This window comes from Streptopelia decaocto, assembly GCF_964273445.1.
Source record: "Streptopelia decaocto genome assembly, contig: HAP1_SCAFFOLD_58, whole genome shotgun sequence".
Classification (NCBI taxonomy): domain Eukaryota; kingdom Metazoa; phylum Chordata; class Aves; order Columbiformes; family Columbidae; genus Streptopelia; species Streptopelia decaocto.
Window position 1 is genome coordinate 605011 of NW_028115117.1, and position 15274 is coordinate 620284.

The following is a 15274-nucleotide window of genomic DNA, read 5'->3' on the forward strand; positions in this document are numbered from 1 at the left end:
CACAAAGGTGGCCAATGAACAGATCCCAGGTCAGTGCAAAGGCCCAAAGGAAGCCAGAATCTTTATGTGTGTGCACTGACACACACTGTCACCTGCATTTCCAGTCTCTGCAGTCCCAACCGTGCAGCAGAGTCTGGAGTTCTGAGCTCCCTCATCTGCCCTGTGTGACACGTGTAAAATGGAACTACCCCAGTCCAATGGCTGGTTTTGATTCTCTTCACAGCCTGAAGCACCACATGGGTCAGGAGACAAGCCAGGATACCCAACCAGGACTCACATGCTCTGCTCTTACAGTTCAGGTGTTCCCAGGAATCTCTGCAGACATGTCACGCCGATCCGTGGGTTAAAGGAGCTGGTCAAGAGCCTCGTCTCCATTTCTGTAACGGTGGCTTTGCTGCCCGACTGATGTGCAGACTCTGTACATGGATGCTACACCTCTTCAGTAACCTGTTCTGAAAGGATCAACAAGATGGGAATGAACTGAGCAAAAGAGAAGAACCTGGCTGGGGGCAAATGAAAAGTGATGCAACAGATGTGTGTCAGGACTGTTTGGGGGCACTTGTAAAACCGCCCTACACCTCATGTGAATTATTCCTGTGCTCAGGGAGCACCTGAGAGCTGTCCCTAAATTGAAAACATGAAGGGGAAGGAAGGACAGCCTCATTCAGGCTCCAAGGGAACTCAGGACATGTCTTAACCAACCTCCTGCTAACAGCAGGGTCAGACCAGATTACTCAGGACTTTATCCAAACACATCTTGGTCACTTTCTGGGACAGAGTGAGTGCGCACTCCTGGGAAACAGCTTCCAGTGCTGGACTGTCCTCATGACTGGAAAGTTTCTCCCTTTCTACAGCACCTTTCCAAGCCCAACCATCCAGATTGCTTTTTACCCATCTACTCACACACTGACACAGACCATAATATCCTACATTGGGTACAAGAATGTTGTGGGGAATAATGCTGAATGCCTTGCTGACTTCCAGGTAACAGACCACCACTGGTAACAGACCATCAATGTTATCCCCACGTCCACAACCCTGTCCTTTCATCACAAAAAGAAAAGAGGATGGACAGGCACAACCTGCCCTGGGCAAACCCCGTCACCTTCTCTTCCAGACACCCAGAAATGGGGTCCCGGTGGACATGCTCTGGAGCACAGCCCTTAGTTCCCCTGCTCACCCATTGGCCATTTTGAAAAGTGCACACACTGTGTGAGAGCTGCCAGTGGTCAGGGAGTCCCCCCAGTCTCCATGAGCTTTCACAGATGGTGGAGAGTGGCCTCACTGTGACATGGTCCTGCTGTCCCAGCTCCTGCAATGCTGCCCCTGCTGTCCCATAGACTGGAAAGGATTGTGTTAGTTCCAGTGACCCCTGCCTTGATCCCCATGGTTGTTCTGACTCCAGTCAAAGAGGCCTGGGAGATCTTCCTGGAGAAGAAGGAGAACAAGAAGACACAGGGATTCTCACCTCTTATTAAATTCTTGAGTGGCCACACAGTGTCTTTGTTTCTCCTTCAACTGTTCCTGCAGTAGTAACAGCTCATTTTGGGCCCTTGAATTGCCTTACAGATCTAGACCTGGGACACATTGCTGGTGAAGAGGGATGACAAAAGGACACAGGGATTCTCACCTCTTTCTCTTATTAAATTCATCAGTAGCTACAAAGTGTCTTTGTTTCTCCTTTAACTGTTCCTGCAGTAGTAACAGCTCATTATGGGGCCCTTGAATTGCCTTACAGGTCTGGACTGAGTTCTGATCTGGACTGTTGCTGTGCTTGGAGGCTGCTGTCCTTGAGACCAGATGAACTCACTCCTGCCACCCTGCCTGGCAGTTCATTCCATCCGTGTCACAGCTCTGTCTGCAGCACTGATAGCTCCAGCTCCCCAGTCAGGTCCCTGGCTGAGGACATTGCCTCACATCTGGGCTGAGCCACCCCAGCTGTGGCACCAGCCCAGCTCTGACCTGCACAAGAAACCTGGTACCAAGTGTCCAAGAGCCCATGTGTGCAAAGGCTTTGAATCAGAGCACAGACATGACATGGCCAAAGACTGATGAATGTCTCTCTAGACCTGGGAGTGTGAAACCAGAACAAAATACCTGAAGTCATTCAGCCGAAGATATACCTCCCCCAGCCTGGAGATATTAGATCCTTTGCTGTAACATTCTTGGTGTCCTGTCTAATGGTGGGACAAGAAAAGATGATTCTCATACCGATTCATTTTTTAAAATGAAAAATACAATGCTGGAAAGAAGTGTCTCTTCAGAGGAGAGAGAATCAACATCACTGATTACTTCAACTTCAAAGTTGTGCCACTGGAGCCCCAGAGACACCTGGAGGGAGCCCAGAGGGGACAGAGAAAGGGACATCATGGGCTGCTCCTGTGCTGCTGAGCTGGGCTGGGCTCCTGGGACACAGGGAGCTCATGGCAGCGGCAGCGCTGCAGAGAGACAGCTCTGCCCAGGAGCAGCTCCTCTGCACACGCAGCAGGGCTGAGGGCTCTGCCTGCAGCACCGAGGGCACAGGAGCCAGGCAGAAGGAGATTTAAGGCAGTGTGGGGTGGCTGGTTGCTGAGGATTCAAGGAGACAAATCACAGTTCTAACACGGTAACTCTCTGGCTGTAGGACAATGCAGCTGCATTTCCTGGAGGGAGACCCTAAGCTGGTACATCCCACAATTTACAATTTATCTGTCAGGTCTCTGTAACAGTATCTGTTGTAGAGGAGAAGAACACACTCCAGAGCAGGGCTTCCCTGCTGCACTGTCAGAGGGACAGGGAATGATGACAACTTCTGCTGAGGGTGACTGCAGGGGGAGCACCCAGGGGTGCCCAGGGCTGTCCTGCAGAGCAGGGTCCCTGTCTGGGGGAGATCCCCACGGTGCTGTGGGGACAAGCTGTTGGGGGAAGGACCATCCCCAATAAAGGCAGGAAAGGTGCTTCTGCTGTGGAGAGGGTGCTGTGTGGGTCAGGGCTGCTCACACATCCAGATCACCTGCAGGTTTTTTCTAAGGCGATGCCCCAATGACAAGATCAATGTAAGGATTAGCAGACCTATAAGGAGCTTTCCTGAGCCTGTCTTTTCAGTTTCCTCTCCCAGGGGGTGGGGGGTGCAGGAAAGGATAAAATGAAAACGAGCTCTCATGCTGAAACAAGTCACTGAGACTCCTGAACTGCAACTCTGAGTGATCAGTACATCTGCCAGAAGGCTCATGACATCCCTTCCCCACCCCTCTGCCTGTGCACAGCACCTGCATCACCTTGGCTGGACCCGTCAGCCTTAGTCTGACCTGTCCTGGTTTCCAGCCTGCAGACAGGAAGATGCCCCCAGGCAGTGCCCTGTGAACAGGCAGGATCTGTAGGGCCAGGGAGAGGGCACAGAGGGTGGGATGGTCTGTGAGCACCAACAGGGAAGAGACATGGACAGGGAAACACCTCCCAGGGGAGAATCTCCAGGCAGCAGGGAAATGATCAGAAATGAGAGGAAACTGAACCTGGAATTGTTATGGGAGGGAGAACAGAGAAAAGTCCCTGTGACCCCCTGCAGGTCAGATCCCTCCTGTGAGCAGCCCCCTGGCCTCCTGTCCCACCCAGCAAAGCCTCTGCCCTCAGGGCCGGGGGCTCCAAGGCATGAAGCAGCTCCTGTGCAGCCAGAGCTGCAGTTCCTCTGCAGAGCACAGGGGCTGAGAGCAGCTGCCCGGCAGTGTTGGTGTCTGGGAGGTGGCTGCACAGCTGGGGAAGGGTGACGCTGTCTGAGTGCCCGGCTGCCTGTGCCCTGGCCTCTCTCACACCCACCCTCACCGCATTTTCCTTCTTGCTCCCCTGCTCTGGGTCACTGCTGTTGGGATCTTGTTCTTGCTGTCAGGCTCTCTGGGGATGGCAGTTTCAGCTGCAGAGTCACAGCCTGATCTTGTGGGTCCTTTCCTGCAGGTGTGTCCATGGGCACACGTGTCCCAGCTTTGCTCTGACCTGTGGGCTGTGGGCAATGCAGTCTGTGGGGCTGGGGAATGAGCCGTGTGTGTCTTGGACTAAACGTTGTGTGCTGAGACCTTAGGAAAAGGTGAGACCTGTCATGGTCTGAGGTGGATCCCTCTGCCCTCAGCAGTGCCTGGTGGCTTTTCAGGGTAACATGGGAGTGTGATCAGCCCCCATCTCAGAAAGGTGCCAGCCCAGGGCAGCTGGAGCAGGACAGAGGGACAGAGCAGCTGCCCTCACTCTGCACTGACCCACAGGCACCCTCTGCTCCCGCAGGACTCGCTCTGTTCTCCCTGAGTGCAGCAGAAATGCTGACGGTTCCTGACACCCAACAACACTCTGCAGTGTATATGGGGGGAGATGTAAAAATACCTCGAACTCTTAAACTACCTTCACCATCTCTGTTCCCTATCACTGGGAAAGCAAGTGCTGGCAGAACTTCTGTATTAGCAGAACCAAGATAGACCCCACCATTCCTGTGGCCCCACTTCTGCCCAGCTGGGCTGACTTAACGAGAGCCCATGGGCAGAGGCCCTGCTTTTGATTGCTCATTTTCCAGCACCGAACAGGGCTCCATGCACAGTGCTGAAGAATGTTCTCCTAGAAAATCAAAAGGGTGTCTGTGTGTGACAGGAGAGGGTCTATGGGAGTTGGTTTGATTTTTGTCAGAGAACACGTTTTTGGCTTCACACTGTCTTTTTTTTCTCATGACAGTGCCCCATGTTCAGGAAAAGCAAATGTCCAACAGCAGCTCCATCACCCAGTTCCTCCTCCTGCCGTTCACAGACACACGGGAGCTGCAGCTCTTGCACTTCTGGCTCTTCCTGGGCATCTACCTGGCTGCTCTCCTGGGCAACGGCCTCATCATCACCACCATAGCCTGGGACCAGCACCTCCACACCCCCATGTACTTCTTCCTGCTCAACCTCGCCCTCCTCGACCTGGGCTCCATCTCCACCACTGTCCCCAAATCCATGGCCAACTCTCTGTGGGATACTAAGGTCATTTCCTATGCAGGGTGTGCTACACAACTCTTTCTGTTTGTCTTTTTAGCTTCAGCAGAGTATTGTCTTCTCACCATCATGTCGTACGACCGCTACGTTGCCATCTGCAAACCCCTGCACTACGGGACCCTCCTGGGCAGCAGAGCTTGTGTCCACATGGCAGCAGCTGCCTGGGCCACTAGGTTTCTCTATTCTCTGCTGCACACGGCCAATACATTTTCACTGCCCCTGTGCAAGGGCAATGCCCTGGGACAGTTCTTCTGTGAAATCCCCCAGATCCTCAAGCTTTCCTGCTCACACTCCTACCTCAGCGAACTTGGGCTTCTTGTGGTTAGTATATTAGTATTATTTGGCTGTTTTGTGTTCATTGTGGTGTCCTATGTGCAGATCTTGATGGCCGTGCTGAGGATCCCCTCTGAGCAGGGACGGCACAAAGCCTTTTCCACCTGCTTCCCTCACCTGGCCGTGGTCTCTCTCTTTGTCAGCACTGCCATGTTCACCAACCTGAAGCCTCCCTCCATCTCCTCCTCATTCCTGGATCTGGTGGTGTCTGTTCTGTACTCAGTGGTGCCTCCAGCAGTGAACCCCTTCATCTACAGCATGAGGAACCAGGAGCTTAAGGATGCCCTGTGGAAACTCATTTCCCCCTTTTTTCTGAAGCAATAAACTGGCCGTCTTCTTCTATATAGGAATTTTAATGTAGCTAATTAGAAGCCCAGCCTGTCAACTGTTTTTTTTGGTGTTGTTGGTTGTTTTCTTATTGTCATAATGTTTCATTCCCTTTTTAATTCACTGCTGGCTTTTCTTTTATAACTGTTGGCTGCTTAAATGAGCAGCAGTGCTCTCCTTCTCTCTAAACAGAATAAAGGGCTCTTTAGTGACTTCTTTATCACTCTATCCTTCCTGCAAAGGCTTTTTGGAGCTGCAGAGACAGTTCCTGTGCGTGGGTGGAGGGGAAAACAGCTCTGGCATGGCAGCCCTGCCAGGGAGCAGCAGCGCTTGTTCTTCCAGAGCTGTTCTGGTTCCACTCCCACACTCTCCTTCTCATCCCTGGTGTTGGTGCAAGGCCTGAGTGCTCTGGCAGCTTGGTCACCGTCCTGCTGTGTGTCAGTCCTGTGGGCGCAGGCAGGGACAGGCAATGGGCACTGCTGTGACAGAGCTGGACTCACAACAGCCTTTCCAGACAGAAAGGTGATCTCCTCAGGGCAATACACGATGGTTTATATCTTCAAGCATATGCTTACGATAGTGTCCCACAGATTCAAACACCAGTGTACAGCTGAACAGTGTGTGTGTGCAGGGCTGGCACACAGCAGTGTCCTCTCACAGCCAGGCTCCTGCCAGAGACCTGGAGGACCAGCAGAGCAGGGGCTGGGCTGTGCCCATGTGCACTGGACACCCCACAGAAACTGCCCCAGGACATCGTCATGGACTGGCCCCTCTTAACCACCATTTCTAGCTCTGGCCTCTCTCTCCCACTCACAGAAGTTGTTCTTCCCTCCATGGAGGGACACGGAATGAGTAGGTCAGAAATTCATGTCTGCATTGTTCTGATGAGATGTGAGCACGCGCATCATGGATGTGAGGTGAGAAGAACCAGGTGAACACTAATGACACCAGCTATTCCTGGGGGTTCCATGAAGGCCTGTGGGACAGACAGTGTTTCAAGATCACTTAACGTTGGGAGTAACAGCCCATAGGAAACCACCCATTGGGATCTTCTTCCTTGAACTAAGATCCCCGTGTCCATTCCTCATGACGTGGGACATCTCAGAGCAGGATGACACACCACAGGGCTGAGGTGTCTCCCATCCTTGGGAGTGGCAACATGAGGCCAAAGGAACACTGTGATTCCTGCCTCTGTGTAAAAGGGACAGACTCTGTCTCTGAGCATCCCTGGGTGCATAAGAATTTCTGAGACTGGCTGAACCCTGGCATTTCTGTGTGTGACTCCAGGAACAATCCCCATGGGCCCAGTGAGGTTCATCTCAGCTGCTGGGACAGGCTCATTGCAAGTGCTCCTATCTGCTCCATCACCATGGCCCATGATGTTGGATTGTGCTTTCAAGAGTGACAGCAGAATCAGAGTCAAGTTCTGAGGTCCTCAAGAAAGGAAGATGTCAAGCCCATCTTCAAGAAGGGCCTGAAGGAGGATTTGAAGAATACAGGGCTGGTCAGCCTACCTCTGTCCCTGGGAAGGGGATAGGCAGCATCTTCCTGCACCAGTTTCCGGGAACCTGAAGGACAAGGAAGGGATTGCTGAACCAAAACGAGCGGAAAAACCAATGAGTCCCAAGAAATGCTCTGGACTCATTCCAGAGCTTTAGACCCCCAGGAAAGGGCTCAGTGGCAGTGCAGCCCAGCCAGTTGCATCTGTGTCCCTCACTGAGCAGAACAACCAGTGTGCAGTCACCCAATGGTTCTGCAGCCAACCTGCTCTGCAGAGCATCAGTGCCAGGTTGGGGCCCTGTGGGGAGCACAGGATGGGGCCAGGAGCACGAGAGCAGATCAGAGGAGGGATGGGGGAGATCAGACAGGAGCTGACCTGGGCTGGAAATTGCTCTGCAGAAAAAAAATGCTGGTGTTCAGCTGCCCCAAGATAACACCCAGAGTTTAGGGTGCAGGGCCAGAAGTCCTTGTTCTCCTGGTGCTTCTCCAGGCCTGGGAAGTAGCTGGAGAAGGATTGGTGTCTCCCACTTGCCATCTCTTAGTGCATCATCCCTCGTGAAGCGTGGCATGGAAAGCAAGTCTGGGACCCTGTGTCCGGACTTGCACTGAAGAAAGTATTCACCCAGAAGCCACATCCTTTTGCTCTGGTACTTCAGTCCTGGTGCTCATCACATGTCCTTAAGACAAACTTATGCACCCCTCTTGTCAACCTTACCCCAAACGTCACCCCTAGACAAGGCTCATGAGCTGGGGCTGAACTGGAGAACTGGGGTCCAGCTGTGACCAGAGGAAGGACAAGGCCTGTCCTGGGTCCTCTAAAGGGCTGGCAGCCTCTGTGATCTCCACCAGAAAAGGCAGCATCAGGAAACTGTAGACCATCCCGATGCCCATTGGAGGCCCTTAGAAAGAGTTCCTCTCTCCAAATATCCAGCCCAGCTTGTTGCTGCATGAACAGCCAGCAGAAACTGCCCCTGGACCCTCATTCCAGACCCCATCTCCTCCACCCCCTACAGGCAGTGCTCTCCCCCTTGGCACTGAGGTGGTTCCAGGGACCCAAGAGACACCTGTAGGAGGAGATGTTGGGTGGGGATATGGTGTTCCTCAGTGCTCCTCATGGTGCCTCCTGCTGGGCTTTGTGCCACTGGTCACAACCCTCTGAGCCTGGATGTTCAGCCAGTTCTCAGTGGTGCTAAACAGGAACATGCCCTTGAGCACACTGGGCTGCACTGGGAGGAGCGTGGCCACCCAGACAAGGGCAGTTATTGTTCCTCTTGACTCAGCACTGGTGTGGTCACATCTGGAGCCGTGTGTCCCATTGTGAGGTTCCCCATTCTGGAGGAATGGGGAGGAGCTGCCATGTGGCCAGAGAAAGTCTGGGTCACGTGTGGGGTAGTAGTAGTAGTGTCTACTACTGGTGTACTACACCCAATGTGTAGCCTGGTGAAATGGAGCCTGGGGAAACGTGCTGTTTTTGCTGAAATTGAGTTAATTTTCTTCATGCATTTTGAACCTCTCTCCTTCACAGCCAGTACAATCTTTTGTTTAGATTTCCTGTGAGAATAATGAGATAACGCTGTTTCTTCCCTGGGATAGAGTTCATTTTGTCTTTTAGCAGCTTTACAGTGTTTGCCATTTGTTATGAAAGGAATGTCAGAACTCACTGACATCCGTTACTTTGGGTTTTCCAGCTGGTTTGGTCAGTTCCATTCAGAAGTTTCATCCTGTCAGGAGTTTGATGTCAGTTCGGCCTTTTGCCGTTCTGCCATTTTGCCGTTGGCCTTTGGGCCTTTCTGCCTGTTGTCCTTTTGCTCTCTCTTGCTGGGATGGGCTGTTCAGGACCAAGGTGCTCCATTCTGCAGGACTGGCTGCTCCGTGTGACTGGAGTTACACGGGGGATAGCACTGAGTGTATTTTCTTAATTTAGTTTATCTATTTCTATTTAACTTACCTTGGCTATTGTCAGGGAAACCAAGGACTTCTCTGGAGTGCAGCTGCAGGTGCAAATTGGCAGGAGGGGACACAGAAAGGACAGCAACTTGATTGACATCCAGATCAATCAATGAGCTATTCTCTACCATTAGCGTCATGCTCGGTATAAAGCTGGAGATGTCTTTTCCAGCCCATTAGTTTTGGTTTTCCGGCTGCTTTCCTTAGCTCTGTTCGGAAGTTCCATTCTATTGGGAGTTCAGTGTTAGTTCAGTTTTATGATGTCTTGCTGTTTTACAGTTGGCCCTTGGGCCTCTCTGCCTTTTGCACTTTTGTACTTTCTCTTGCTGGGATCAGCTGTTCAGGACCAGGGTGCTCTCTTCTTTTGGGCTGCCTGTTCAGCACAATGGGAGTTCTGTGGGGGATGGCACTGAGTACTATATATTTTAATTTATGTGTATTTTAGTATAAGCATATTAGTAGTAGCAGTGTATTACTTTCATTGTCTTATTATATTTTTTTCTAAACCCACAAGTTTCTCCCTTCGCATTCAGTTCTCTCCCCTGTCCCACTTGGGGACTGGGAGCAGGATGTGAGCAGCTCTCATGGTCTCAGTTGGTGGCTGTGGTAAAACCATGAAAAGAAAGGGTAGTAGTAGCTTCAGAAAGCTTGAAAATCACTTTCCAAGATGACACCTTTTATTTTATTTTTACTATTTTTGGTAGAGGGAACAGCATGTGAAAGGAAAACTATCAGAAACTGCAGCTCTGGAGGCCCAGAGTGGAGCTCAGGATCAAGAAATGTCATTCTGAGCACAGTGCTGTGGTCATTCAGAAGGACTCTGGATCAGCCATGACTTTGTGTTTCAAGGAACAGCTGGTGCGGATGGAGAGACAGCAGCACAGGTGGGGACACACTGGGCTGAGAACAAGGTGGGGAAGCACATGGGGTGTCTGCAAGGGTGTTTTCTGTCATTTTCCAGTGCATAGAAGAAGTGATAGCAGCATTCTACACTGGACATTGATCCCGAGGGTCTCCTGAAGACATCTGGACAGGCAGGAGAACAGTCCCTTGAGGCTGGACACTGTATGGACAACCTGGCTCCTCACCCCCACCCCCACTCTGCCGGTTCCCTCATTGGCCACCAGGGATTGCATCACTTTTCCTACATCAGACTTCTCCATGAGCTCTGCAGGAGATGCTGCAGCTCCTGTGCACCAGCTCCACCTGCTCTCCTGTGCAAACACTGCACAGTTCAATAAACAATAAAACACTTTCCTCAGCTGTGTGTGTAAGCTGGATCTGATGAGGTCCAGCATTCACAATGGACACCCACACAAGAACTGGTTTAGACAGAGAGATAGGAGAGGATAGAAATAAACACAATGAACGTGTTGACTGCCATGTTAATTAGAGCTCTGAAGAACGGGGCAAGTTTGTGACTCCCTGAAGCTCAAAGCAGAAACCAGACAGTTGAGAGGAACTGAATGACCAAAGAGCAAGTGGAGGAGAAACCTGAGAGCACTGGGAAGGACAAACGTCCAGACAGTGCTGGAAAGTTGTCCTTGGACAGGGACATTTAATCAGGAGAGGTGGGAACTCCCGAATGACGACGGAGATGAAATCATAGAGTGTTGGTAATAGAAGTACAGGGGAAGACCAATATTTCTTCTCCTACCCTTAGTACACTTCCCCATAATTCACTTCTTCTTTTTTTCTTTTAAATTTTAATATGTTAAAAACAAAACAAAACAAAACAAAAATCTCCAATTAAACAAAAAAAAAAACCAAACAAAAGAAACAGAAAACCCCACAAAACAGAAGCAAAAACACCTCAAACCAACTAAACAACAACAACAACAAAAACCAAAAACAAAATAGCAACAAAACCAACAAAACAAATAAGAAAACAACAACAATAAAGTGCACGTTTCCAGACAGACATCAGTCATCAGCTGTCTCACCATAAACAGCCAGTGCCATTTTAGGGGCCCAGTGTACCTGAGGTGCTGGCCTGGGATTGGCATCTATCACACAGGACCTGGGGAGACCAGAGCACCTTGCAGTGCAGGTGGAGCCTGGGCAGGGGTTCCCGGGACATCTACACTGGAACCAGGTGTTTGTGTCCCTGGAGCTGAAGACATTTGTGTCCTAAATCCATGCCCAGTTCTGGAGAACTCTTTCCTTTTCAAATAAAAGAAACCCCGCCAAAGACTTTGTTTAATTTTCATTGACATCAACTGACATCTGATGGGCCTGCAGGCATGAAGCCAAGATCATGTTGTGTCTTGCACAGCGCCCCATGCCCTCTGAACCTTCCCTGCCCAGGACTCCTCACACGTTGCCCAGAGCAAGTCACACTGAGGTGTTGGCTGGTTCACTGGCTGAGATGTTGGTTTAGATGGTCACCTGCAGCACAGGGGGATCCTGCCCCATCATCGTCTGCTCTGCTCCAGTCTGAAACAGAGCCCAACATCACAATGGGATCATGAGAGAACTGAGGTTGAAGGGACCTCAGGAGTCTGCAGTCCAACCTGTCACCAACTGGGTCACACCAAGGTGTTCAATCCTTGATTCAATCAGAGCTTTAGCAGGACTAGAGAAGCGATCATCCCTTTGTACTGGGCACTGGTGAGGCTGCACCTTGAATCCTGGGGTCAGTTTTAGGTCCCTCATGGCAAGAAAGATCTTGAGGTGCTGGAGAGAGTTCAGAGGAGGGTGACAAGGCTGGTGAAGGGTCTGGAGCACCAGTCTGACGAGGAGCGGTTGAGGGAGCTGGGGCTGTTCAGCCTTGAGAACAGGAGGCTGAGGGGAGGCCTTGTCGCTGTCTACAACTACCTGAAAGGAGGTTTTATCATGGTTGGTGTTGGTCTCTTCTCCTAAGTAACAAGTGATAGGACAGAGGAAATGGCCTCAAGTTGCACACGGGGAGGTTTAGATCGGATATTAGGAAAAATTTCTTCAGGGAAAGGGTTTTGAAGCAACAGAACAGACTGCTCAGTGAGGTTGTGGAGTCACCATCACTGAAGGTGTTTAAAAGATATATAGATGGGGCTCTTAGGGACATGGTTTAGTGCCAGATTTAGGTTATGGTTGGACTCGATGATCTTACGTGTCTCTTCCAACCACAATTATTCTATGATTCCATGATAAGTTATTTTTGCTATTTTCTTTCTCAGAGGACCATGCAGCCTCCCTGAGAGCCAGGACTTTTCTGAGGGGTTGGAGAGACGTCTCACAGTCACACCAGCCAGTTCCACCAGCCGCTGTCTGTCCCTTCCCAGACCAAACCTTTTCTCCATATCCCAACCTTCCAGGCGAGTTTCTGGGACACAGCAAATGCTGTGCTGGTCTTCTGGGCCTGTTCAGAGAGAACAGCAGGCCAACATGTTGATTTCTTCCTCCTCATATCCATTCCTCACCTTCCAAGTAGACTTCTTTTTTCTCTTTCCTGCTTCTTCCTACTATCAAGAAAAGCTCGACCATCTCACAAACTGCCCTTCATGCAGGGAACCCAACCCGTTAGGCTTCTTGTGGTCTTTTACCTGACCAGAGAGAAGTCACCTCACCCTGATTTCCTAAATCCCATGAGTGCTGCTGGCCTTTCAGCTTCTCTGACAGACACAACCATGTCCCTACTCATGTCCCGTCATGTTCTCAGGTGGGATGGACATGACAACCCGTCTCTCTTCCTGGGTAAGACCTGTGGGCCCTTGGGCAGAGGTTCTTTCCCAGCCATGTCCCTGCTGCTGGGCTGTCACCTCCAGACACAGAACTGACCCCACTGTCCCCTTCACAGCCACATGATTCCGCCTGGATTATGAGTGTCTGAGACTCAGCTGACCTCATAATACCGAACCCATCCATGCCCCTCCCCATAGTCCGCGCCTGACCAGATAATAATATGCTTGTTGTATCAAATTAAACAAATGTATTTCCACCTTAATGTTTGAGTGGAGAAACTTTCTTTGCAGTAACTGCTTTTTTTATGTTGACATCATTTCTATCTCCTCTTCTGTCTCTTTTTTTTTTTTTTTTTTTTTCTTTTCTATTCTGCAGATATTCTATATTCAGAAACATGTCCAGGGGAAAGATTCGTTGAATCATAGAGTCAGTCAGGTTTGAAGAGAGCCCTGAACATCTTCTTGCTTCACTCTCCTTCCCAAATCAGGGTGACCAGGTGAGGTTCTTCAAGGTCTTCTCTCAGCTTTGTATCATCTCCGTCACAGCACAGAAGGGAGAATAAAGACCTTCAGCAGTTTTGGCCCAAATGCTGGTCACGGGGGGATGACACACTAACTGCACAGAGGACACTGCATCGCAAATGATATTTGGGCTTGATGTTTCAGTGAACTTCCCACCAAGCATCCACTTCTTCAGCCCAAACAGCATCAACTGGGCTATAAAGACACCACAAGAGACCATGTCCAAGGCCTGGCACAATTTCATACCCACAACATGCCTGTCTTTCCCCTGCCCATTCTAGTTCACAAGTCTCTTTCTTGTCCTTCAAGTGCCTGCAGATGGCTGCAGGAGGATTTGTCCCATCACCTTCCCAGGGACAGATACAAGCTGACCAGCCTGTGATTCTCCCCATTCTCCTTCCTACTCTTTCTAGCTCCTACTCTCATCTGAAGTAGAATCATAGAATCGTAGAATACTCTGATAGGAAGAGACCCTTGGGATCAATGAGTCCAACCACAGCCCAGCTCTCGCACTAAACCATGTCCCTGAGAACCTTGTCTAAACACCTTTTAAACCCCTCCAGGGGTGGTGACTCCCCCACTGCCCTGGGCAGCCTGTTCCAATGCCTGTCAACCCTTTCTGGGAAATACTTTTTTCCTAATATCCGATCTAAACCACCCCTAGTGCAAATTGTGGCCATTTCACCTTGTCCTATCACTTGCTACATGGGAGAAGAGACCAAGACTCGCCACATTCCAACCTCCTGTCAGGCAGTTGTGGACAGTGAGAAGGTCTCCCCTCAATCTCCTGTTCTCCAGGCTGAACAGCCCCAGCTCCCTCAACCGCTCCAAATCACACTTGTGCTCCAGCCCCTCAGCAGCTTCGTTGTCTCTTCTGCACTCTCTCTAGTACCTCAATGTCCTTCTTGAGATGATGGGCCCCAAACTGAACAGAGGATTAAAGGCGCAGCCTCACCAGTGCCGAGAGCATTGGCACAATCACTTCTCTAGTCCTGCTGGCCACACTATTCCTATACAAGCCAGGATGCTGGTGGCCTTTTTGGCCACCTGGAAACATTCTGGCTCATATTCAGCCAGATATCGATCAACACCTGCACATCCCTATCCACTAGGGATCTTTACAGCCGCTCCTCCTGAGCCTCTAGCGCTGCCTGGGGTTGTTGTGACCCAAGTGTAGGACCCAGCACTTGGCTTTGTTAAGTCTCAGACAATAGGCCTCAGCCCCATGATCCAGCATGTCCAGATCCTTAGGCATGGCCATCCTCATGTCCCACGTCATGAGAAATGGACATGGGGACCTCAGTTCAAGGCAGAACATCCTAGTCCTGCATTCAGGCCTTCATGGAACATGCAGGAATAGCTGATGGAGTTTGTACTGAGTGGGGTTCATCTTATGTACATGAGATGCATGCTCATATCTCATCCATACAGTGGAAACATTGGCTTCTGACCTACTCATTCAGTGTCCTTGTGTTGAGGGATGAACAACCTCTCTCAACTGGGGTGAAGGGCCAGTGCAGGAAATGGTGGTTTTGAGGGGCTGGTCTGTGGTGACTGTCCTGGGCCAGTTTCCCCAGGTTGTCCCATGACCATGGGCACACACCAGCCCCTGCTCTGCTGGTGCTTCAGGGCTCTCCCAGGAGGCCTGGCTGGGAGAGGACACTGCTGTGTGCCAGCCCTGCACACTCACACACTTCAGCCGTTCACTGGTATTTTCTTCTCTGGGGCATTTGCCAGTTCAGCCCTCCCACCCCTTCCTGAATTGTGCCACCCCCCTGCCCTCTCCCCAGCCCAGCCCGGCAGAGCAGCCACACTGGAACTGGAACTGGTCCCACAGCAGTGGGGACCAGTGAGAATGAAGGACAGTGAGAATGTTCATCCAGCCATCATGCTGAGAGGGTCTCCAGCACAGGCAGCTTGCAGACCCAGGTCCAGACTGGCTCCCCATGACAGCATGAGACATTTGGCCTAGGAGATCCTCAGGAAGGTCCTGCGGCC

The 15274-nt window shown here is 50.9% G+C and overlaps 1 protein-coding gene across 1 annotated transcript; it reads left to right on the forward strand.

Moving 5' to 3' along the window:
• Nucleotides 1–4709: 4709 nt before the first annotated feature.
• On the forward strand, nucleotides 4710–5642 carry LOC309452944 (olfactory receptor 14J1-like; the record flags this gene model as incomplete). Its single annotated transcript, XM_082077595.1, has 1 exon — nucleotides 4710–5642. One exon carries the CDS (start codon nucleotides 4710–4712, stop codon nucleotides 5640–5642), a length of 933 nt encoding a protein of 310 aa, XP_081933721.1.
• Between the last annotated feature and the right edge of the window lie 9632 nt (nucleotides 5643–15274).